Source organism: Channa argus, chromosome 7 (assembly GCF_033026475.1).
Source record: "Channa argus isolate prfri chromosome 7, Channa argus male v1.0, whole genome shotgun sequence".
Classification (NCBI taxonomy): domain Eukaryota; kingdom Metazoa; phylum Chordata; class Actinopteri; order Anabantiformes; family Channidae; genus Channa; species Channa argus.
The window spans coordinates 16,019,335-16,044,335 of NC_090203.1; the positions used below are offsets into that span (position 1 = coordinate 16,019,335).

Here is a 25,001-nt window from a genome sequence, read left to right on the forward strand (position 1 = left end):
TTAATTACAGTCCCTGGTTGTATCTTCTTAAAGGTTTGCTGTTTCCTACCCTGTAACAGGATTAATTGAATTTATATTTAATTATCTGCTGCTGTTTTTGCACAAGAAATTAAATAAACATGTTTGGAAACACATAACGTTGTGTGAAACCAGTTCAGCTTTCCCATTAAACAACTGTTAAGCATTTATGCAACCTGGGGTTAAGATTTGAGGTTATGTGAACTCATAAGTTGCTAAGAATAATGTTCGGAGCTTCTCTCTCTCTCCTTGTGTCTCCTCTCTCATACTGTACAAATGGATTACACTGGGTACAGTCACAGCACTGCTTATGTTTGTGAAAGTTTCATGCAACTACAATAAGAGATATCCAATATCGGGTTACTATGTTTGTGCAACCATAGCATTTTATCATTTTGCATGAGTACTGCAGGGCTGCTTTCCTAATTTAGACAATGATTGCACTGATTTGAGTATCTAGTTGGTGAAAAAACAACTAGCAAAGTTGACACAACTTTCTTATTGCACTGTTTATTTACCAGCTGCTCTGCGGTTTGTAGACTGTAGAATGTAGAATTGCAGCTTTTGAATGTTGGCATTTTAAATACCGTAACCATAGCATTCGAACACGTGCAGTTTAATGGAAGCCAAATCCATGTGCCGCTGATGATATAATCCAAAAGCTCCAAAAAATACTAAATCTAAATTGGAATCTCCAGTTGAATAAATGAACCTAAAATGCTTTAATAAAGTGAGTTGTACACCAACTACTGAGATACATGCTGACGCGCCCACAAATAGATACTATTACATGAATATCTATTGATAAAGATTTAGTTTTTCTGCTCACTTATACAAGTTTAGGGACAAATGGTAGTACAAAAAGTTAGAGCAATAGATGCATTTGGTATTAACACATGTTTACAAAATGATTTACATGTGTTGTAAGCCCTCCAAGAGCAGGCCAGACTCAGTCCAATGGGTCATAATTCAGTACTGTAAATTTGTTTGATAGTTTAATAATGGCAATAGACATAGTAACAGCTGTGCGACTGGCACTATTGGAAGTTCAAGTGAACATCTGCTTTGTGTTACTACATTGATGGTTTTTTATGTGGTAGTGGTGACGATGATGCTGGTGAAGATGATGACAGATGTTTCATCGCTGGTGATAGTGCTAAGCGTTGCCATCTGCACTGCATTATGCCACCACTGCTTCATGTTAGGAAAAGCTCGTCAACCAGCTGTGTAACTGCACTATAACAAGAAGCACACACACTGAACTATTAATTGAACCGTAATCTGCTGTTAGAAGACTAAGATTATTGCTAACAATTGCCCATACACACAACTCACAGGAACTTTTAGAAGTGCTAAGTGTATAAAATTCATATTGTTGCTGATAAGTAACACATTCTGAGTTTTGAGTTTGTCCTTTTTGAGATGAAACTGTGATTTGAAGGATTTGTTTTAACACAGATGTTACACGTTTTGACTCTCGCAGAAGGAAATCACAGGCTGTGATGGGGTTACAGGAAGTCATCCCCAAACTAATTTACATCCTAACAGGTAATCCAAAAGTGTGCTATGATAAGGTGGTTTTCACTTGGCAGAATTCCACCTGAGTTGTTGCTATTACCTTGGTGGGAATGCGTGCTGTCAAGAGGTAAGCTCGGTGAGATGCCAGAGCCTGAAAGAGAAACAGAATAGAGGGGATGATGAGTATTTGGCTGTAAAAACACACTCTGAATGAAAAATAAATGACAGAGTTTTCCTGTTGATCCATCAACATGAAAAGGCCTGTGACTCTGAAACATCTTTGTCCATGAGAAAATAAAGAGGAATGTCAAGTAGGGGGTAAGATTCCAGACAATAATTCCCAACCCAATTACTGAAAGGCTTGGCTTTCACTAGCACAACACACAGAGATGTTCATTACTGTATATGTAGCTGAGACAGTTTCTTTTTACTGGAACATCCCTTGTTTGAGGTCATCACAGTGTTTTTTGGATTTCTCATTTGTGCGGCTCTTCCTGGCGAGCCAACTGGACACCAACTACCACAGTTTGTCCGAGTGCATGGTGAGGACTGAGTTTGTGATCTGCACAAAGAAGTCAAGGTTCGAGGAGGGAAAACTGGAGCACATAAACTTGACATTCCCGTACAGACAAGCAGTGTTAAAAGGATGCTTTATTGAGATGGCTGCGACAGAATGGGATATTGTTATAGCAATGATTTGCACAACTCATGTAAGTGAAAATGTGTTAAGGCTGACAATGAGACCAGTGCAGCACTCATGAACCAACGCAATACTCTTTGCTCCATGAAAATTGTTACATCTAAACAATTTTCATAAAAGAACACAAAAGAAGCTGCTGCTTTTTTTTTTATAGACATAATAACACCAACTCTACAGATCCTTCTTTTACCTTCGTGTGTCATGACACTGGATTTTCTCCTTGTCACATAACATCAGAAAAACAACCAAGTTGACCTATAAACAAATTAAAAGGACACTGCCATCCATTCTTGGGTTTTTATTTGAGCATGCTGAAAAACACAAACATATTTTTTGGGAGCTCAAATGGCTACAACTTAAAAATGAAGCATAATGCCCATGCAAGAAGAGAAAATACCAGTTTATAGAACAAAGATTGCAAGGATAAAATGAAGATGGAAAAAGCTGTGGTAGTGAAAACTAGAGAAAGCAAAGGAGCAGAAAAGAAGAGACAGCACAGAATACTAACAAGTCCCAAACAAACAATGATTGGCCTGAAGGGTAGGGTGGAAAAGAGAGATCACACCCGAACATGATTATGACAAGCCAACGAACTGTCACAATTATTTTAAAAGATGGTAAAAATGAAATGAAGGGATGAGAGGTTAGGATGACGATATCTCCCAGCCTGCTGTGGCTCAGCTCTGCAGGCAGGGTCAGTGAGATCTGATGTGATGGAGACAGACAGGTAGGCCTGGGTGATCAAGGATAACCTCTCCTAAAGAACACTAGTCACTACTGCTATGCTTAACTCACCCTCTGTTCTTCACAGATTCTGTTGTCTATGGAAACTCAAATACATCCTGTGTGTGGCTGCAAGTAGTGGAAGCCTCATTTCCACTTCGAAAGAGACCTTACAGCATGATCTTTCTGCTTTATTGTACCGTGGCTTAAATTTCCAGAGGTTTGGCTACTGTTTCTACTGCAACATTGCTAAAAAGAAGTTTGAGTGTTTTTGTTCTAATGAGTGATGCATAGCTCCTGTTCACACTGAGTGGAGCCAAGGTTTTAACTGAAGATTCAGCTTTTCTCTCCAGTCAAGAGGGCAGTCAATTAATCAACACTAGATATCAATTAAAGCATTAAAACAAAGACTAGGATATAAGGTCTTTTAAACTCTGATTAATGCTGCCACAGACTCATGCCTTTTCTTTTGCTTTTACATTCATTGTCTTCTGTAAATCCATGACCTCCGGTCTGCACTTTCCCAGTGAAGCGTTCTGTCCATCTGCCCTTTTCAGTGGACAGGGCCATAACACCTCCTGTTCCCCCTCATCTATCTGTCCCTGTATCTGCTCTCTGTTTAAAGTGGACCTACAGCCTTAGGCGTCCCCATCAGCCAATTATTTTGGAGCAACCATGATCCCCGCCTTTAGCTCTTTTCAGCCAACCAGATGGCAGCAGCATTGGAGCATGTCCACAAGACCAGAGAGAGCATCTGCTATCACTCCCTCTGTCTGTCTCTGTAATAAACACAGAAACTGGTCACATACATGATAACTGCCACTGGCTCTAAAGCACCATTTGTCTCCTTAGCCTGCACACAGCACACAATCACCGCATGCACACACACACACACACACACACACACACACACACACACACACACACACACACACACAGAAAGTTGAGAAGAGATTGAACCTCATTTAAGGGTCAGCAATAGATTCACAGATCGGTAAGGTGTATATTTCTCTGTGTGTGCGTGTGTGTGTGTGTGTGTGTGTGTGTGGCCCGTTCACAGTAATACCATTCCCAGAGTATCTTTTTTCTTGACAATGTGTCAACCCTGCTCCCATTTACCCACCCCATGTGTGCACTTACACACGCACACATGGTGTTACTATGGCAACGGCTAGCACATACTGCAGACACACATTTGTGAAAGCACACACACACACACACAAACAGAGTGATAGACAGACTCTCACATGAAAGTAGCACGCTGCAGTGCCAAGCCTTGCTTGGGAATGTCAATGAGTTTTCACCCCCTTCAAAGACGTTCAAGCTGTCCTACAGTTGCTGGAACTCTGTAGGAACTAAAGCCATACAAAAGCAACATTTCATTTGTAACCATTCAGCTGTGGCAGCACTCAGCCACAGGAAAAGTACCCCCACAGAAATTGCTTTTATTCATCCATCATGTCTTGGGGTGCATCCACACTGTTTTAGATTCGTTCACACTATTGCTTGGGTAAGAGGAATGTCAAAAAACGTATCAAAAAAAGCTAACTGAATGTGGACTTCGGACTAATATTTAAAAAACGTCACATTTTGATTTCATGAGTTTTGCCATTTTTTTTTAAACAAGCAATTATCAAAATTTCTCCCAATTACCAATCGTAAGTATCAACAAATTGGCTTTAAATCCTTGCAGCTGGAGGAAACAAACCACCCTTACATTTACCCCGACATCACGGCTGACTATTGCGTAACTAATGCCAGCACGCACGTGTGTCTCGCTGTAACATTAATGAGTCATGATGTGCTGCCTGCAAACTAAAACTGTCAATGCAGCACAGTGGAAATGAGAGTTTTTTTTAGGAAGAAAAAGAAAGACCCTAGAGAGAAAGGAAGAGGGAGAGACAGATCAGCCAGTGAGACAAGCTGAGTGCATACCAGAGAGACAGACAGGAGGTGGAAGGCCAAAGCAAATGAAATGACCTAATTGATTCTAAGTGCTATGTTGCTGATAAGGAGCCAAGATTTGAATCCAATTAGTGGGTAAGATTTTTAATGAAGGGAAGTGTTTAAAAGCTGTTTCATCTCTGTCAGAACCAAACCAGCTGTGATGACCATATCTCAGCTTTTGTCAGACTAGAATCAATCATCTCTCCGTGAGACCAATGCTAAAGATTTCTCTCCTTCTCTTATACTGCACTTCTTTACTGTTCACTCGCACTATTTTCTTCCTTAATGTCCTCATCCTTCTTCAGACCCATCCTAGCCCACAGACATAATTACAATAGATGATCAAAAAAAGGCTCCAAATGAGAAAAAAAGTCTCATGACACATATTTTACACCTCTGAAAGTATATGCACTAAATTTAAGACTTGATGCTCCTGATGCATCACTGCAGAGTAAACTCCACTCTGTATTCTTGCACTCTCCATCTTCCTTATCTCAAATTGGATGTCAGGTGGACCGAACCACGCATAGGGACAGATTACACAAGATACCATCATTACACAACCTGATAACAATTATACAGTATGACCTAAAATAGCTTTAAATAGTGTCTTGTTACCCTTTTTTCTACACATACTATGAATATGCATAGTTAGCATGTGTGTGCAGTGAGTGGGTGAATGTATTGAAACAAAACTCCAAAACTTGTGTAGCTCACCACACTCCTCTTCTTTTATCTCTGAATAATCGGGATGGTGTAACATGTTGTAATAAAAGAGCAAGACCCTAGGAGCTGCTGTTCGATAGGCAGCAGCAAATACACAAGAATAAAAACAGTGGAGATCTAGCTGCAGGACAGAGGTCTTAAACGGTGAATGGTCCGCACTTATATACTGAATTTCTACCTTATCTGTACCAAAAGCATTTTACAACGTTGCTTCTCATTCATTCATTCAGATGTGCCACATGTTCAACTCGAAATAACACTGTCTAATCGAGCTGGGTACTTTTACTGCCACTGGTCTGGGGAGCACATGTACTGTATGCAGCAATATATTCAATAGCTGAGTGGATCTAGAAGGAGCCTAGTGTAAAACTGTATCAGCTCTGATCCTGTGGTACATCATCACCACCTCAGGAGAAAATCATTTAGGAAATCAGTAGTCTATATAAAAGTATGCTATTAAAACCCACTTTTATTTAGTATTTGTTTCACACACACTAAGTTATTAAGTTAGAAAACTATCTTATGTCAGTCTTCCAAAATTTATTAATTGTATTAATTGATTTTATTACTTATTGTAAAATGTATATTATTTTATATATGCTAGGGGAGAATGGGAAACAAACACATTTAGCTTTTCATCTACATTCACGTTCATCAGACAATCTTCTACTGTGAGAAAAACTAATTCATGTAATTTGAGTTTAACTGGGATTTTCATCTCCCTTACAAAACAGGTGAAACTCTTAGACCAGTAAAGACTTCCACAGAAAGTTTAGTTTACACCTAATCATAGAGGTTAGTTAAACCTGGTTTAATGCAGTTTAATATTGTACCTCACACATAGCCATCAAATCTGTCAAAACATCCTGAGAAAAGCCCTGAGCACATAATTTAAAGCTGGTTAATCCCCTCGACAGTCTTCTGTTTTCACGCCTGCAGTGGGAATTGGCTGCAAAGGCAAAGAAAACCCCTTATCTGTATTGAAAGAGTGGGAATAGTGATAAAGACCCCCAATAAGTCTAACACAGGAGAGCACATGATGCCCAGAGCAGATGTAAAGGACAACTCAAACTTAATATAATTCCAGTGGAGCCTCCTAACAACTTTGAACTCATTCTAGGTAGCCATTTGGTTTACAATATATAGATTATCTCCTGCCAAGGCAAACTGCTGACAGTGCAGCAGAGGTCTTGTCCTGTAATGTCTGCAGAGTCACACTGCACCAAACCTAAAGCATAATGTTGGTGTGTAGCGTTACTTTATAGAACAGCATGGCTTAGTGAAAAAAAACAGTCTGCTCCCCATTGAGCAGTCACAGACAAGACAAAAGTGACACAACTGTCTGGACCCTAAACAGTATCATACTATCAAATACAAAAGAAATGTCATCACCGTGCTCAAAAAAATTATAGAATGATGTATGGAGAGAGTTTATGGAGCATATTACATGCACTAATAACAACATAAATAAATAAAACATCATAATAAATGGACACATTTTTTAGTCAACACAAGTGCCTAAAAATGCCCAATTTTCTAACAAAAAAAGGCCAAGCCTACAATCACTTTGTCAGGATACATTCCCCATTCAAATTAAGGATACAACCAGTCCCTGCAGTGCATATTCTCCCCACACTGCGCTTGAAGCCGAGAAGAGCATTAACAGAGAGACATCAATTTTGTTTTATCACTTCCCTGCTCATCATAATGTGTTTTACTGCTGAGGAGATGTGCATGGTGAGGAACAAAGGCGTCTAACAGCGGTACTTCCTAAACAGATTGGATTGGCTAGTCTTGTCAGACCACAGCTGCAGCGAGCTGACACATGAGTTTATGTGGTGTCTGATTATGTTACATTTCATGGTTTTGTACATTTTTGTAAAATTTCCACAGCTGCTGGTTTCAGTTCCTGTCAGAATATGTACAGTGTGTTAAATAATAAATGAGACATATACAAGCTGAAAACAATGATAATTAATAATTCTGTGTAGCACGGACAATTTGTCTTTGGCAGCTACAATAAGCAATTTTTTATATATATATATATATATATATAAATAAATAAAATTGCTTGAGCAGGGAAGTGATAAAACAAAATTGATGTCTCTCTGTTAATGCTCTTCTCGGCTTCTATATATCATACCAGATGCATTATCTCTGAATGCTGACTATGTATCATTGCCTCATTAAGAAGCTTAAATATTTAGACAACCTCCCAAATTACACAGCATCCAAAGTGGGATTAAAGTGTTGTGCTTTGAGATTAGGATTATAATCCAGATTGGCAAAATGCTTCTGATTTTATAGAGGGGGTTCATCTTAGAACAGCCTGCAGGGTGTCCTCCAAGAACCCGGTGTGTGTTTAGGTTACAGAGATAGGGAGTAATCACAAGGGTTCATTCATTCATCAGCATGCCAGCCAGACACAATAGAGAGGAGGATTCTGTGTGTGTGTGTGTGTGTGTGTGTGTGTGTGTGTGTGTGTGTGTGTGTGTGTGTATGTGTGTGTGTGTGTGTGTGTGTGTGTGTGTGTGTGCAGAGCTATGTAATGCTGAGCCAAGGTTTCTGGTAAAGAGGATAACGCTACAGACCACAAGCATGAAAGAATGAGAAAGAGAAAAATAGAGACACAAAAAGAGACAGCACAGGTGGAAAGCCTGTTATTTTTTTTTTTTTTTACAATTGAAGTAACAAAGGAAGCTTCTGTGAGGAGACCCAGACAGGTATGAGTGAGAGTGAGAGAAAGCGAAGGGGAAGAAAGGGCTGGCAGAGACAAAGGCAAAGCAAGGAGAGGGGAGGGAGTATAGGGTCGGGGCTGGTGTTGGCATTATCCATGTCTTCCCTCTGGAGTGGGTAAATACCATCAGTTGGCACTAAACACACAAACACACAAGTACACAGATCTGAACACTGACTTAAATGAACTACACTGCCCTGCAATTAATCAAAGGTCCATCAAGAGTTTGTTTATGTTACCAAAGACAAAGTCCCTAAAAAGGGGTTTGTGCATTTTAAAAGACAATGACAAGAAGCTAAAAAAAAGTTAATTCATAAAAATGGGAAGAAGAAGAATTATAAGGGGAAAAAACTTAAGCTTAAGATGAAGATAACATTAACATATTGCTAGATAGATGCAAGATTGCGATGAATTTTCTCATCCAATTCTCTGGACAAAATAAACAAACATTTCCCAAAAAGTCACACACTCTTAATTTAGGAGAATGAAAATCACTAATTGTTATACAAAACATAGAGATAAAAAAAAAAAAAAAACTGTAGAGGAAGCTTCACAAAACATCAATATCATAATGCTGATCGGTCACAATCCACATTAACGATGAGCACACGGACACACTTGTAGACCTACAATAGACAGTGATAAAGGAGGATAAAGGTTTGGAAGTTCCTCTGTAATGCTGTATGCATTTCAAACCCACTATCTGAACTGTGCACTGTGTGTAAGAATTAAGAAATTACTATAATGTAACAAACAACAAACAAAATGGAAAAAAACACACACATGGAAACAGTAATGCAACATATACTGGAAGGACACCATAAAAACCACCAACGGAAGAAAAGCAAAGCACTGGTGAAAAGTCAGAGATTTACTGACAATGGCGGCTTATGTGCCGGTAAACAACTGTGATGCCGCCCTCGAGGCAGAGTGGCCGATGTGGCCAGTGTCATACACATGCTTCCAGTCTGCTCTGATCTGTGTTGGTGGGTGAACCATCTCTATGATTTAGATATGACAAACTAAGGTCAACCAGACAATGTCAATGTCAGTCAGACTTCTGGAAGAGGCGCTGGTTGCTGTTTCACTCATGCTTCAGTGTTTTGACAGAAAACATCACATTGATCGTAGTTGTTTTACGATGACATGCACAAATTATTGTCATCCAGTCAATGCTGACTGCTGCTGTGACCTACAAACCTCATTCCATGCACAGTGACACTGTGCTGTAGCAACCAGCCTGTTGCATTATTTGAAAAAAGAAATCACGACTGAGTAGACAGAATCCTTCGAATCAGTTCAACATCTTCATATATAGTAAAGGCATTAACTGCATGGTGGAAATGGGAAATAAAAAAAAAAGGCTCCATAATGAAACAAGAACTCATTTGAAAATTAAAGCCATTCTGGAAGTCAATCGTGTGAGATTATAAAATCAAATTCATCAACCCTGTGACCTAAAGCACGGCAATTATATTACCAATACCATCTGAGTGACAATGACCGTGACCTCTGGGGTAAAAAAGATGAATGACCATGGGCACGATTTGAATGGCTGGTTAATATTTGTCAAGGGAGGTTTTTGTTAGCTATTGTGGGCTAAAAACATGCTAAGTCTTACTATAACAAAACCCCCATTCAGCCGTGTGGGGCATCATATAACACAGAGACTGATAAATACTCCAGCAGATAAAATATGACAGACTACAGAATAAAATTAGCATGTTCAACCTTAGTTTGACCACAGTGAGAAAGTGAGAAAGAAGTATTTAATTTAGTTTCTGATGTTTTTTAAGACTGGGTTTGTTAGTTTCAGTTTTTTTAATGAAATGATCTTCTCCATCGTATGGTCCACCTGAATGCATTGAACTCTGCGGTAAAACAGTTATGGCCCAAAGTCTGTCATTGCAAAAGAAAACAACACAATAATCCGAACATCAGAATAATAACACTGCAGTAGAAAAAAACAAAACCAAATACCCGACAGTTAAATAAATGAATCCAGACATAACTAAATCACCACTGCAAACATTGTTACAAAGGCAGGTCATGTCATGCAATACAATTAGCAGTACTGAACAAAACCCTGCATCATCTGCAGTGAGACTGTCCTCTATAAAGAACAGGCAAAGAGGTCACTTGTGCAAGCAACAAATTTTGACGTGTCATAGTAATTTATTGGCAAGCAACATACATTTTTTCAGTAAATGTCCAACAAGTATGAAAGCTTTAGTGTTAAGTATTGTAGGCCAAAGTCAAATAACCCAGTTTTTGTGCTGAGACTTAACCAGGCATTTCTGGCTGGTGTAGCAGTAGATGTAGCAGTAGAGGGCAGGCAGAAAGCATCGGACATGCAACAAAGGTCCCGAACCGGACCCAAACCCAGGATGCTGCGGTATGTGGCGTGGCAGGCATGGCTATCAGGATGCTACTTAGCAAGGATTTTAAGTTTATGTTCTGCCACTGTAGGGTTTCTACTTCACCAGAGGCCCATATGGGTCAGAACTTTAACTGTCATTTCAATCCATGTCTGTCTTTCAATCTAATATATTCTGTAATCACAGGAAAATACACAATAAAACCAGTCCCATGTCAAAATACCTTACACTGGTACCACATTTATTTCAGAAGTCCTTTTCAACAGCTAAAAGCAAAGACAGGTCACTGTGGGGTGTCATCAGAGGGAATCTAAAATATGCAACACACCAGCTCTCCAGCCTGTAAGCATGTCGGTTTAATACCTCTATCAGAAGTTACTAGAAGACTCAGTGTCCCAGTTAGAAGATACTACAGGTGACTATCCACGAGTACTGAATTGGGTCACTTCCATGTCCTCACTGCTCTAATGACAGGTTAAGACGAGATGGACAAAATTCTTGGCTCATCTAAAATGTAAAAAAAAAATCCATGTGTTTAGTTTGGAAATAATTACACTCTAATTTCTCCAAATGTTTAGTAGAAGTTAAAGATTCACACAGCTGTGGTGTAAAATTAGTACGGTGGATTATTGTCTACAGAGACAAAAACACATAAACAGTATAGATACACTAAACAGGATTATAACTGGGACCATGTTTCATCATGAATCTGTACTATATTATAAATAAGTACAGTCAAGTTTCCCACTGTCAATTTCAATTTCATCAGATAATTTGTGCTGAAGAGCTTCCAGTATGTGTGGGACGTGGGACCTGTTTTGAGTACATGAAACTACACTCTTCATTTTACTGAAAGCTTCAAACAAACCCTGAAGATTTGGCTGATCTGTATCTTGTGAGTGGAGCTGCTGCGTCAGGGCACAGTACAATACGATTAAGATCTATGTTGCCCTAAATGTAATTGTGTTGATGTGTAGCAGCTTGGTTTCACACTGTTTCCTCTGTGCTGGGTTGGGGCCACTCCTACAAATTGTACAAAACAAACAATGAGATGTACTAAACTAATGGAGACAGTCTCTGGCTTGGACACAGACACACACCCATGCATGTTCCTTTGTTTGCATATGAAGATCAGGGGGGAATGGGACAAGCCTCAAGTAGACTAGTTTTAACTAAAACATACAAGACTAATAGTTCATGTGTAATCAGATTACAAAATTTTGAATTACCTTAATTATTAAATAGCCATGTTCTAAACTTTGTACTTTCTACAATATTTGTACATGGATGCTTTGGCATTTTTTGTAGCATAATCTACTACATACAATGAAAAAAAATGTACATAGAATACTTTATAAAACCACTGTACTTCCAGACTGGAAGTTCCAGTTTTACATAATGTCACTGATCTAGTGATCTGTCTGTCAGGCTGCTACAGTTTTACAGTCAGCAGCTGTTTTTGATGTCATTCTCCTTTCCTCCATCCTCTCTGCCCCATGCAGGTCTTCTCATTGCCCATTTTACTCTCCCACCTTCCCTGGGCTATGTTTGATGGACTGATGATATTATCTCAACCGTCTTAAAAGGAGGGAGATGAATCTATGTGTATCTATCAAGCTTTAGTGTGCTTAAGAGACGCCTCAGGCACTGTAGTGCTCCACTCCCATTCTGAGTAAAGCTTGGCAGGAAAAAGGGGGGAAAGCCTTGTGTGTATTTGACACACAAAAATACAAATTGATAGTGGAAATAACCATAACCCTTACACCCCCACCCCTCACCTTCATTATCTGTGCACTTTACACTGTAGATTCTGTAGATGTCCTGCTTTGTCTGAACTCAAGCTCTGTAGTGTGTGGCTGCACTAAGCTGACAAGAGACGTTAAATAAATAAGTAGGGATGGGCATTAGAATTATTTTTTGAAGTCAAATAATTCAAGCAATTAAGGATGATTATTCTAATAATAGTGATGTAAATCCTGATGGTAGAACCATAGCGAGATAACTTCATCCTGCATAATGAGCACTCATGAGGGCACTCTTGATGCTGAATTAACACTTAAGGGTTTTAAATATATATTTTGTCACATTAAAATTTAGTTGCAGTTACAACCATAGGTTTTACTTTGTTGGACTACAAAGAGTTAAATATAGTGAACTACATCAGATACACAAGTTTCATTTCATAAGGTTTTTAATTTTAGTTTAAAACCTTTCAAATTATTTTCCAAATGTGCTACACTACTAGCATGTGCCCCATTTGAGCCACCCCAACAAAAGATTTCTGAATCTGCCCTGAGATATGAACACTGTCATTTCCAGCTTTATAGATCAAAAAAGATTTTGATCTAAAAAAAATTTTTTTAAGCAAATACAGATTTACTCTATGGTTCGAACTGTGTTAACATAATATTATTACTGTAATATGTGTGACAGTATATGTAATAGTCTGAGGCTTAGTATTCCATGTAACACCGACAGCTGTCGTGTGGGAAACATAGTTTATTATAATTAATGAATCAATTAAAAACAGTCAGTTGTCTATTAGTGTCTCACACAAACACACTCTCAAAAAGGTCAACTGCTCTGAAATTTGACATTTGTGCCGCTGACACTACTTTAAAAGGGGCATCACTGTTATAATAAAGATTTGACAAACATTGTCTCTCCTCTTAAACATGTACGACACACACTTACTGTGTATAACATTACATTTACGCTTAACGCTAAACTGCAATCTTCTTATGTGTATTGTTCTCCTTTTCATTTCCCCTGTCATTTCTGAGGGTCTGGTCATTCTAACCCACTTGACCTGATTATTTCTTTGAGATTCTGTTATCCAAACACTTTGTTCTGAGGTCATGGGGGTTTTGTACATGTTCTGTATAGTGTTTATATTGTTCAATTGAGAACACATCATTTGGTTTAACTTCTGAAGTGGACATACCTCCAGAAACTTTTTTTTTTCAAACATATAATTTAATTGCAGCATGTGATCTTACAACAGTCTGTAAATGTATAGTTCACTCACCATGTCCTTAGCTACTACAACATTCACATGCTACAGTTGCGTGAAATGTTTATTTTCTTGCTGGGCTATATCCTCCATAATCTGCAGCTCTTTTTCTGCAGAACAACAAACAGTGGTTTATTTGTTCAGTCCAGTCATGCAGAAGGTTGACACTAACTCAGAGTCATTCTCATGCTTTGCAACTGGATGAAATACCATCCAGCTCCCACACACTGACATTGTTGTCATAGCCACGTCAAGAAAATGAGCCCCAAACCCACAAGCACTTGACTGCATTATAACAGCTGACAGGTGAATAGTTTTCCAGCACTAAGGATGTGCCTTCAATTAATGATCACATTTCATACAGTGACAGATTCAATTTTCCTTCAGATTCTCACTCTCTCCTGTTGCATTCCATCTCATCGTGGTCCCAGATAATTTAGCAAGTGCAGGAGATATGAAAGTAAAGCACACTCTCACCTCTCTCTCTGCCTATATTCCTACCATACTGACTAACCTACAGTAGCTACAAGTGTCTGGATATTTATTCATTCCAGGAATTTGCAATGTTGCAATCACAGAACTTAATTCAGCCCATGCCCTATCCATGCTGCCCGACATTGCAAATGAAAACATCATAAAAATAGTGCAACATGCATCAACATTCCTTTAGAAAAGCTGACATGTGGAAATATGGTATTTCAGGCTGCAACAATGAAGGACTGTGAACTCCAGAGGGGAATGATGAAGTGTTTAAAAGTTTGAACAGCCAGAGAGTCTGGCCACTGGTTGAGTTAACATGTGACTCATTGTGACGATATTACATCTTAAAGCCTACAACTTATTCTTCCCAGCTTCTCTATTTCACACAGAGCTGGATAACTGAAAGCTTCTCACTCCAACAGGAAGTATGACTAAAAGGCGTCTTGCATTTCCATCCGCAGCCACACATATTAAACGTGAGAATTAACGCACAGTAACTGAAAGCTTTCTGATTCAAACATCAAACTTCATGGGAACTACTCAAACACTGATTTACTGAGGGAACTGTTCTGTCTTAGCTATCTTTCTTTTAAAGGCAGAATGTGCATTTTTAATGATCTACCAGGTATTAAAATATTTAGCATTCAGTGGATTTACTGCTACGTGGCCAAAAGTTAATGGTCTGATCCAGTACTTCCAGTTAGAGACGCAGTGTGAGCTAGTGTGGATTCTCAGTACGAGGTGCCACTGAACAAATGAATTACATCAGTATGGAGTCTGGGGTTTACCTTTAGCTGCTTCTTTTATTGTTTTAGGACATTCCACTGGGTCCAAATAAAGAACTACACTTTCTGAGAACATAAATACCTCTAAAGTATAAAAAGAATAAACGTCCATAAATCTGCTCAAAAGTTACAAAAGATTCAGGTTCTATAATTTTCAAGTACTACAGTGATGCCCCCTGTACATCCAGACAAGAAACACTATGAACTAATGTTTTTAATAGTGCTGATTTACCACAAGGCACTATTAAAACTAGACAGAAAACGGCGCTCCGGTCTTTTATCTTCACAGTAAGAGTCGGGATCATCAGACTGTGACGTTCTGTATCATTAGGGACTCGCATTTTGTGCTACACTTTCTCCTGCAATTTGCTCAGGAACCCTAACACCAGATCACACATATGGACTACAGTGAAATCCCCATGACCCAGATACAGAGGCATACAACCAATAAAACCTTTGCATGACGATACATTCATTTCCCCCCCCCCCCAGCACGAGATAACCACTATCCTAGCAGTCTTCAGATTGAGACAGGTGGTGTTCAGGGAGATGCTTGGTTGGATTGTTTCTCTCAATTTCTCCAAAATCAAAGTGAAATGAAGAGTGACAGCACTATACATTGATGTTCACCGTGAAAGTGAATATGAGGATCTTTCAAATACTGAATACAAGAGAGTGAAAACTGTACATTTTAATATCAGAGAAGTGATAGAGAAAGATGTTACTCCTTTTAATGAAGAAGCAGCTTGAAAGCAGCAGGGGCTGACTTACCAAGACTCTGTTCTCCGTCTTGTCTCCTTTGATCTCCAGTTTGACTCTTTTCCTCAGCGACAGCTTCACCTTCCTCCCCACTGCATCCCTCACACTCTCTACACAGAGAGGAGAAACAATGAAGAGAACAGGAAATGTGGAGGCACTTCTGTGCATTGGATTAAATTGTATTTTTGACAGTAATTAAAATGAGAAGAAAAAATTGATTAATTGTGATGTGTCATGCATTACTAAATATGTATTTACTTTGTGAGCTCTTTGGCACAAAGTCTTAACACAGATCAAAAGCTGAAGTTGAAGTTTCAACATTTTGATCTTCTCAGCAGATCACATATCAGGGCATTTCCCCTAAACAGAAATTACAACTATTTGATAAAAAATCTAACATACCATGGGAGGAATGTTCTGTCTTCTACTTTTCATTTGCTTATCACAGTTCTCTATTCTATTCTATTTATTTGTGTGAGCGTTGGTTTTGGGATGTCATATGAAAAACTAACAGCAAATATGCACAAAACTATATATACACAAATACTTGCTGACACAGTTACATACACATGATATTAGGCAACAACTATTTTAATCCTTGATTATTTATTAAGGTTTATCAGGCAAAACAAAACTGAAACTTTAGGTGCTTCCACCACCAAACATGAGGATTTGTTGCTTTTATTAGGTTTGTTTTTTTTTTTATGGCAAATTTAAAAAATACACTCAGTTGGCACTTTATTTAAATAACTAAAACTAATGTAGTCTAATACAATGGCACTGGATTTTCCCTTTGTAACAATAAAACTAACACTGCTAAACCGAGAGTACGTATAGATTACTTACCATCCCAAACTATGAATGATTTGAAGACTGCATCTCGGCTTGTGATGAGTATTTTTAGGTGATGTACAGTATTTGGTTCCAGCATGTTGGCACACTAAACCAAGATGATGACTATAGTAACCATGATACCTGCTTAACATCAGCATGGTGACACTGTCACTCTGTGTACCTTTGAAATTTAAGAAAATAGCATTTACTTGAAAATTTGTACCAAGTACGCTTTCACATAGCCACTAGCAGAGTTTTAGACATGTTCCTTAATTGTAAATAAACAATAATAATAATAATTAATCGTTGAAATCTGATTTATAAATACACTATGCTCAAATACACAGATTAAAAAATACCATCACACACAGAGCTTTAAGCCGAGTGTGTGTTCCGCTGTTCAGATTGATTGTTCACACCCAGCAGAAGTGTTCACAGCTAGGGAACTGCCTTATAGAGTAGAATTGGGTCAGCCGCCTCTACACACTCCTAACTCACCCGCCACACACCAGCTGATGTGGTCTGTGTGCACGTGGGTGTAAGACAGAGGGGAACTGTGTTTGCACACATCTGTGCTGGCATGCGTGTACCCTCGCCTACAGGACTCCTGAAACAGTCATCAGATCAAAGTGAAGCTAATAATTAAATGGTTCATCTGCCAGCTTTGAGCTCGCTTAATAATCTCCACGGAAAATGTTCACCATCCACAGTGTCACCAGTGGATCTCATACAAAATGAGACCTTGTATGTTTTAATGAGAAGAGCAAGACAGGAAAAGCTCCTGACAGACTCTCATAAATCACTTTTCTGCTAATTCAGTTCTTCTGCTACTGTAATTTATTAAAGCTGTGCCCAGAGTGAACATTTTACTAGCGGGCTGCCCTGTGGCTCACATTCAGCCTCACCAATCAATATTCCTCTGTGTGTAGTGTCTTCAATATCAATTTGGTCCTTGAATTTAAGGCGTTTCTCCAGCTTTAACACAACTCAGATGCAAACTAGCTCACATCCACGATTAAACGTACACACAAACAGTCCCAGGTGACGGTATGTAAGCTCACTTAACTCGGCGCTGAACAACACAGCCTTATCATTGCCTTGTCACCCACAGGAAAGGTTTCCCAGACACCATGTTGTGTCTGCGTCTTTCCTTTATCTTCTCTATACATTGTTTCTGAACATGTGCACCTTAAGTTGGATCCTCAAAAGCTGATATGTGAAGGGATTTAGTTCTGTGGAGGTCCTGCTTTTCTGACAAAAAGGAGGTAATGCCAAACAAGTTATCTGAAGGAAGAAGCCTTATTTGCATTTTCAGTAAAAGCCGATTTTATCCGGATCACGCTGATCTTTCTTGTTGCTGCAGGAATCTTGCACTGATACTGCATGGTGGTGAATCACTGGCACAATGTTTTGAACAATGGCTAGTTATACACACATCCAGACAACACCGCATGGCAACGGAGCCATGCTGAAACAAATTTCTTACTCTAAGGGTGCAGCGTTAAGAACCAGTCTAATCAAGAAGAGAATGAATAAAGATGGAAAACTTGAGGCACAAGTGTAAGTTGGACCTTAAGAAGGACCATTGCATTGAAGGCCTGTATAAAGCTGTGACAAAATGTCTACATCCAAAATACTTTTCAGAGGACAGGCTAGTTTTAATGAATTCACTTCTAAAAACCCATTGGTCCAAACTAAATTGCAGTTCAGGGAAATAAGTAGAAAAGAATGTACAAACATTCAGAATAATTAAAAAAACGCTACAGCTTCAATGAAGAACTTATTAAAAACAAGATGGAATAGCACAATGTTAACCACCCTAAAGCTACACAAGTGTGAACAAACAATGAAAGGCAGTGAAAGGATAATAAAACATTAACATGAAGGACCTAAAAATCCCACTGAACAGACCAGAGGAACATGCAGTATGTTTGTCCTCTCTTAACTGTAAGAAGAGCTAAAACAACAGGACAAGGAGCTGAGTGACTCAGTGAATACATGCGTGCCTGACCACATGAGTACATGACCGAGCAACATTTTCCTACCAGACCCAGGTTCTTCATCGCTCTTATGAGGAAGAAACTGAGCCAGAAGAATATACCTACATGTTTGTGTCAGAGAGTCAAGGGAAGAGACGGAGCTTGTGCTTGTCAAATATTACACCTAAGTGTCAAAACACTGAGCTAGTTTCCCAAACAAAGACAGGCTGCAGGTCTGTTAGGTTTGTCCACAATCCACAATCGAGTACAAATAAGTCAAGGGAAGCATGACAGACCTTAATCAGCAGGGCTTCTGAGCAAGTCTCCAGGGTGGGGATGGGGAGAGTGGACAGAGGTTACTGTGGGGACAGGCTGACATCATATTTAGAGTTTATTCCTAACATGGGCTCTTGCTGTCCACAGTAAAAAGCTGCAAGCTTCATTGCTGTTGAAGCACTGTCCACTGCGGTGACTTTCAGCATGTTGTGTAGTACAGTACCAATTATGACAACAGAAATTGTCCCTACATGCATAACGATTGGACATTACTGTTACCATTGTGTCTCAGCTGGTTAAAACCCTGTGGCTTTTATATTGTATTGTCACAGGAATATAATACCCTACTGTATTTGTATGGATACAATCGGTTAGTAAAAACTTAGGGGAGTGCATAGAGGTCCTCTAAGGAACATGACTGAGACAGAACCAGGGATTGTTCCTGTCTGGATACATGGCCACAAATGATCCGTGTCTCTTCTTACCTAGAAGCTCTTTGGGGACCTCTGACACGTCCTCGCTCATTTTGCTGGAGGTTATATCCAAAAGAGCCAGAACAATTCAGTCAGCACATCGAGAAACCTTAAATACCGAGGAAATGAGCGAGGGAGCGAAGTGTCAGGTGCCGATCCTCCCGGTTACATGCTCCTCTCCTCCTCTCGCGGTGCCCGGACAATGTGTCCACGTTTCTCTGGGCGCATCTCGTTTTGGTTGCAACACTGCGGTGATCAGAGCTCATTCGTGCTGAAGGAAAGACAACTGCAACAACCGCAACAAAAACCCGCTATGGTCCTTTAAAACTCACGTTGAAATCCCAGCGGATACGAAAAGAGCACCGCTCACGAACATCCTCTCCGCCCGTGGTCCTGCCGTAAAGCTGTCGGTGAGACGCTACCAGCCAATGGTGGAAACCGGGGCCCCTCCCCGCTCGGTGATGCCACAGCCAGAGAGCCGATACGATGCCGAGCGGCGTGGCGTGGCTGGGGTGGGCGGTGGTGGTACTGATATTAATGAGCAGGCTCCATCACTGCTTCCCAAACAGGGAACTAGGGACCTCTAGTGGTTGTTATGGGGGACCCACGGGGGGGCTGCTAAGACAACTCCCAAAGGATACCAGACGTACTAAGGGCCCCAGTAAGGTCACTATACACGTACACCAGGTCTTACACTAAATTCACAAGAGGATATTGGGAATGATGCTCATAGAAAACAAGTCTCTGCAAAAAGTTCTATGCTCTACATAAAATAATATAAAATGATCATAACCTGCTGTAATAACAATAAAGATGCACAATTTTAGGTAGTTTGAAGAAAGGCAATTTATGTAAAATGTGTGAATGGGTACAAAATGTAAAAGAAAACAGGTCTATTTCACTAAATGACCTCACTGTGGTGAAGGCCTAAATCTGAACGTAACCAAAGTGAAATTGGCTGCAGTGAGCTGAGAAAAAGAGGAGCAGGGCGACACCGTGTGGTGATTTGTTTACATTACAGTCAGGGCCATAGGTTACAACATGGTCTTTATTTCAGCTGCTCCACTTGACAGATAAACGTTTTTAGTTTGACATGACACAATTTTACAAAATATTCTACATTTATTTTACGCATAACATCATTTCAGAATAGTTTATACATATTATGTTACACCAGACTGCATATATGACCTTTAATTGTGAGGTTGCACCCAAGTTAAGACACTGACCTATATCTCCTGTATTTGTATCCAAATCCCTCTGCAAATGTATGTACTTATCCCACTTCAAACGAAAGTTGCTGCTGTACCTCAATAAAATGTCTTGAGAAAGAGGTATGTTATTGACCTAGGCTCCCCATGACTGTTTCAGTCCTTTGGAGTACGTCACAAATTTAAGACGCAGTTCGGGCTCTGCTGCTCAATCCAGCGGAGCCTCTTGTCTAGTTTGTGTGCCATGGAGTCGAGCTGTGAGGTCTCCAGCATCTGTGGTAATTTCCCCAGCTGCTCCACTGAAGCAAGAGCCAGCCAAGCGCTGATCTCATTCCTGAGAAGATCTCTCTCTTTGCGGACCGACTTGTGAATGTGTCTGTGGATGAACATGATGGAGATGATTATTTATTAGGTTGATTGACGTCTGAGTGAAAGGAGTTGAAAAGATACAGGTTAGTGACAGGAGAGGTGATCAGAGTGTACTCTCACCGGGTGACAAATTTCCTCATCTTTCCCACACGCATCCTGTGCACACTAAAAAATCCCGAAAGGAACGTCCTGAGGGCCTCACCTGCGGAATGAAATTGAACCAAGTGAGTTTGGAATTGATCCAAGAGTGAACCCTAAATATTTAGATTAAGCGCTGGGTAGTTGACAAAGTACTCACCGTCTTTTGCAAGATCCTCGCAGGAGCCACACAGTGTGTCGCCGTAAACGGAGCCCTGGAGGAGCGCGATCTGCCCGCTGGGACATTCCTGGTGTTTTACGCACGTTTCCAGCGCAGAGGATGAGTTAGAGAAGTAGCCCTCAGCACACCGGTGACAAACCGTGTTCGTGTGCGACGTACCTGAAACAGAACAATAATTCATTTGGGGTTATTACAATCTCTACAGCTAACATGGTGGATCATGAGGTCCACAGTAATCGTGCGTCTTTCAGCTCCTGTAAAACAGTAGCCGGGGGTAGATTTGCTGCATTGTGTTTTATATTTTGTACCTGTTTTGTATCCGTTTTGAAATGTGTATCTTTCTAACAGTAAACTCCAAGTGAAACACAGAACAAACACAAAACTGTTTTCCCCTTGTACCTCTCAATTCCACGCCGTGTCCGGGCCCGCACTCGGAGTGTCTGGCACAGAAGTCTTCGGCCCAGTAAAAGCCCTCTTTGCAACGACAGACCCTGTCGTTGACCGGTGAACACTCCGTCTCCACCTCCTGGTTCTCGGTACAGAACGTGCTGCAGTACAGACACCTGGGCAGGTAGTTCCACAGCGCCGTGAACTGGTCACTTTTGCACGGTGCGCACTGAGTAGGCGTGGTGCCGGTGCAGTGCGCGGTCCAGTGGGTTCCTGGTGGACACTTGTCGCAGATGAGGGTTTCTCTACTGATAGGGTTTGTGTACTTGTAGGTGGGGACGGAGTCCATCGCCAAGGCTCCGCGAATGACACCAGAGAGGACGAACAGCAGAGGTAAGCAGAGCTGAGGAAAAGAAAATTGTTACTATTTGCAATACCACTACCGAACTACCTCCATTACTACATTTACCGTTAGCTACTGTAACTAGATACTGGGTAGTGGATACTGAATCAAATATTCAGTATAATGGTACTTTAAATGACAACAATATAGGAAGTATAGTTAGATGGCACTACACTGTAAGATTAGATCATGGTACAGCACTGCCAGCAGATGTAATTTAGGTCAGACTTTCTTTTTCCAGCAGGACATGTTACAGTACACAATTCACACACTTTTTGTGTTAACAAAAGCCTTGTAATGTAAAGATGGAATAACTCTGTTGAAATAGCTGAAGTTTCCATCACACTAATACAAACCGAATTTGACAAGAGCTGATAAATGATGCTGTGACTATTTATTTTAAACACAGGTTATGCTGGCATCATAAGAAAAATACACACACGGATGTTTGCCTCTAAGTCCCTGATTGGTGAAATAAAGTTGTAGTCAAGATTCAATAGACACATTCTAATCAGACAAAATACACAGATTGTTTAACTATTTTCTTATTATTTGTAAGTATTTAAAATATGTTGGTTTACAGTTTTACCTTTTAAGTAAATATACACAAAACGGATTTTGATCAAATTATTTTCTTTCATCCCTGTTTCTATCATTGCTAAATGTGCAGAGTATTGTTATACACTCACCATTCTGATGATCTGTTGATCAATGAGGGTTAGACAACAGAATGATGTTCATATTTATAAGAATTAGAATCCATGAAGGAACTGGGTTTTTTTTCTTTTGCGTAGGTGTGTGTGGTTTTTAGAACTTGTCAAAGGTCAAAGAACTAACCAACTTCCTCACGCATATCACACAGTTTTTCAATTCATTGATTAATGCCTGCTGTTTTTCAGTTGTGTCTGGCCTTTGAGAAAAAAAATATATTTCCAATCCACATGAACAGCTTGTCATTTACTGGATGTGAATTTAGAGCCGACACACTAATTTTCTGCTGGCCTTAGGGTTATACAATGGAAACTTTTGCCAAATATCCTTGCTCTCATTCCTGATATTTTCCATCTCACCCCACTAAGATCTGTCAAGGGGAATTTAAAAAATTGTAACACAAAAGATCAAAAAGGGTATAGGGGCCAAAATCATCAGCATAGTATAAGGTCTGTTAACTTTAGCAGTTTTCTACTGATCATTTTCCCATGCCCACACTAAGCATTTGTAAATAAATGGTTTGTTCAACTTAAAATATTCAATTGTTGAATCCATCCACATGGATTTCTTATTAATGCTCGAGTATTGCATTAGAGTTCATAATTAAGGTTTTGGAAACAGCTAAACGTACAAAAAACCTCTAGGAAAACGCCTGATTTTGCACAACAGCAGAAACTTGAAGAGTCTGTCATTCTGAAATTTCCATCGAGCCCCTTCTTACTGTCATTTGTATGTCTTATTGAAAATAGTTGTATTTGAAAAAAGCCCAAAGTAGGTTTTTGTACTTTTTTCCACCAAACGAACTAAAATATGCGTCATTTTGCCTATTTGTCACTTCTTTCCTTTGAGTCATTTAGTGGAATTTGCAGTTTGATAATGTGCCGCATAAGCAACTTGAGCAGAATATTTGAATGAGTCAAACAAAATTCTACATGTCACTCATCATCTTTTTCTCAGAGCGTAAGAATATAACCACGTCAGCAAGTTTCTATGTCACTTATTGTTTGAAACATTTCATCATTGGGTTCAACAATGCAAAACCTAAGTAAAGCAAAACCTTCAGACTTCACATTAAGTATAAACAGGTTTTTCTACAACTCCTCTTTACCTAATGCACCCAACCTTTATTATTATTATTTTATAAGTATCAATGTTTTGTTTCTCCTTAGTACAAAGCAGCTGCACAAGAACTTTGAATTAAATACAGTGCAAATTCTGCAAAATTATGAATATATATTTTTTTATATTTGATGCTGGAAATACACATGAGTTGCTACTAAAATTTAATACCAAGCTCAAACAATGGTACAATTTCTCCTGAAACATTTACTTCCTTCATGTGAGGCGTAAAGTTGTTCCATGGAAATCAACTAGACTAGTTATTCTGTAAACCTATGGTCTGACTCAATCATTTACAGCACTTCTGCTCCTGGTGAGATTCACATATTGTGCGAGATGAAAAGTCATTGACATATTGGTTAATTGTGTCCGCATGACTCAGCTCCACAGATCCATAGAAGGCTGGATGTCTCGATGTCCACAATGGAAGAACAGAACCCAGTTACCCCATAGATTTGGATAAATGTAATGTCAGGACTGTATGACTCCTTAAGAGGAAAATACAGTAGAGCCTTGCATCCTCACATGTGTAATATGCTGCAAATGCATTTGCAGGTGAGATATGTAACAGGGATACAAGGAAAAGTAATAGCAATTTCAAAATGTGATTGAATCTTCACAAATATCAGCAAACACAATATTTCTAAACTCCTTCTGAGCTTCAGCCTGTGATCTGCCACCCTGACATTATCCTGTAAGATGATCTGAGTTCATTTTTCCCCTTCACATTAGAAAGTGGTCCAGGTTCAGAGGCAGCAAAGCAGATTGACTTTAGGCACACGGTTGACTTATGAACAGAGATGTTAACCAACTCCAGTGAATCCTTCAAGTCTTTAGATATTACTTTAGGTTTTTATTATTCACCTCAGTGAGCTTTCTGCTTGTTAGGGTTACACAGCACTTCTATGGACAATGAATCACAGTGAATGACTTCTAGGAAAAGAGGTGGTGCCCGGGTGTCCAATGATACTGTCCTAAAAGTTCCTACTCGCTTAACTGACCATGGTATTCTTAAACTGTGTATAAACTGTGGATTTATCATTTTGAGATAGCAACAGAAAAAAGAAACATGATATAAGTCTTACCAATAATGGTTCAATCCCTTTACTGATACACTTTAGGACTGCAAATCGAAT

At 39.6% G+C, this 25,001-nt stretch overlaps 2 protein-coding genes across 12 annotated transcripts in view; both read right to left on the reverse strand.

Annotated features, from left to right (window-relative positions):
* The window catches only part of LOC137130501 (F-actin-uncapping protein LRRC16A-like), a 55,993-nt gene extending 36,138 nt beyond the window's left edge, over positions 1–19,855 (reverse strand). The window contains exons 1-3 of one of the 11 annotated variants that reach the window (XM_067510744.1): positions 19,359–19,855; positions 15,797–15,894; positions 1,637–1,687 (exon numbers count right to left, since the gene is read on the reverse strand). In XM_067510744.1, coding sequence (XP_067366845.1) covers positions 1,637–1,687; positions 15,797–15,894; positions 19,359–19,398 — 189 coding nt within the window. In that variant the 5' untranslated portion in view covers positions 19,399–19,855. Of the gene's footprint in view, positions 1–1,636; positions 1,688–15,796; positions 15,895–16,630; positions 16,822–19,358 lie in introns of those variants that run through there. The other 10 variants (XM_067510747.1, XM_067510743.1, XM_067510745.1 and 7 more) reach the window with 10 other exon arrangements.
* A 319-nt stretch (positions 19,856–20,174) lies between these two features.
* Positions 20,175–22,814, reverse strand: LOC137130503 (tumor necrosis factor receptor superfamily member 11B-like). Its single transcript, XM_067510752.1, has 5 exons — positions 22,725–22,814; positions 21,645–22,035; positions 21,225–21,404; positions 21,047–21,128; positions 20,175–20,933 (listed from the first exon to the last, which is right to left on the reverse strand). The coding sequence occupies exons 1-5, from the start codon at positions 22,725–22,727 to the stop codon at positions 20,732–20,734; spliced, it is 858 nt and encodes a 285-aa protein (XP_067366853.1). The 5' UTR covers positions 22,728–22,814; the 3' UTR covers positions 20,175–20,731.
* Between the last annotated feature and the right edge of the window lie 2,187 nt (positions 22,815–25,001).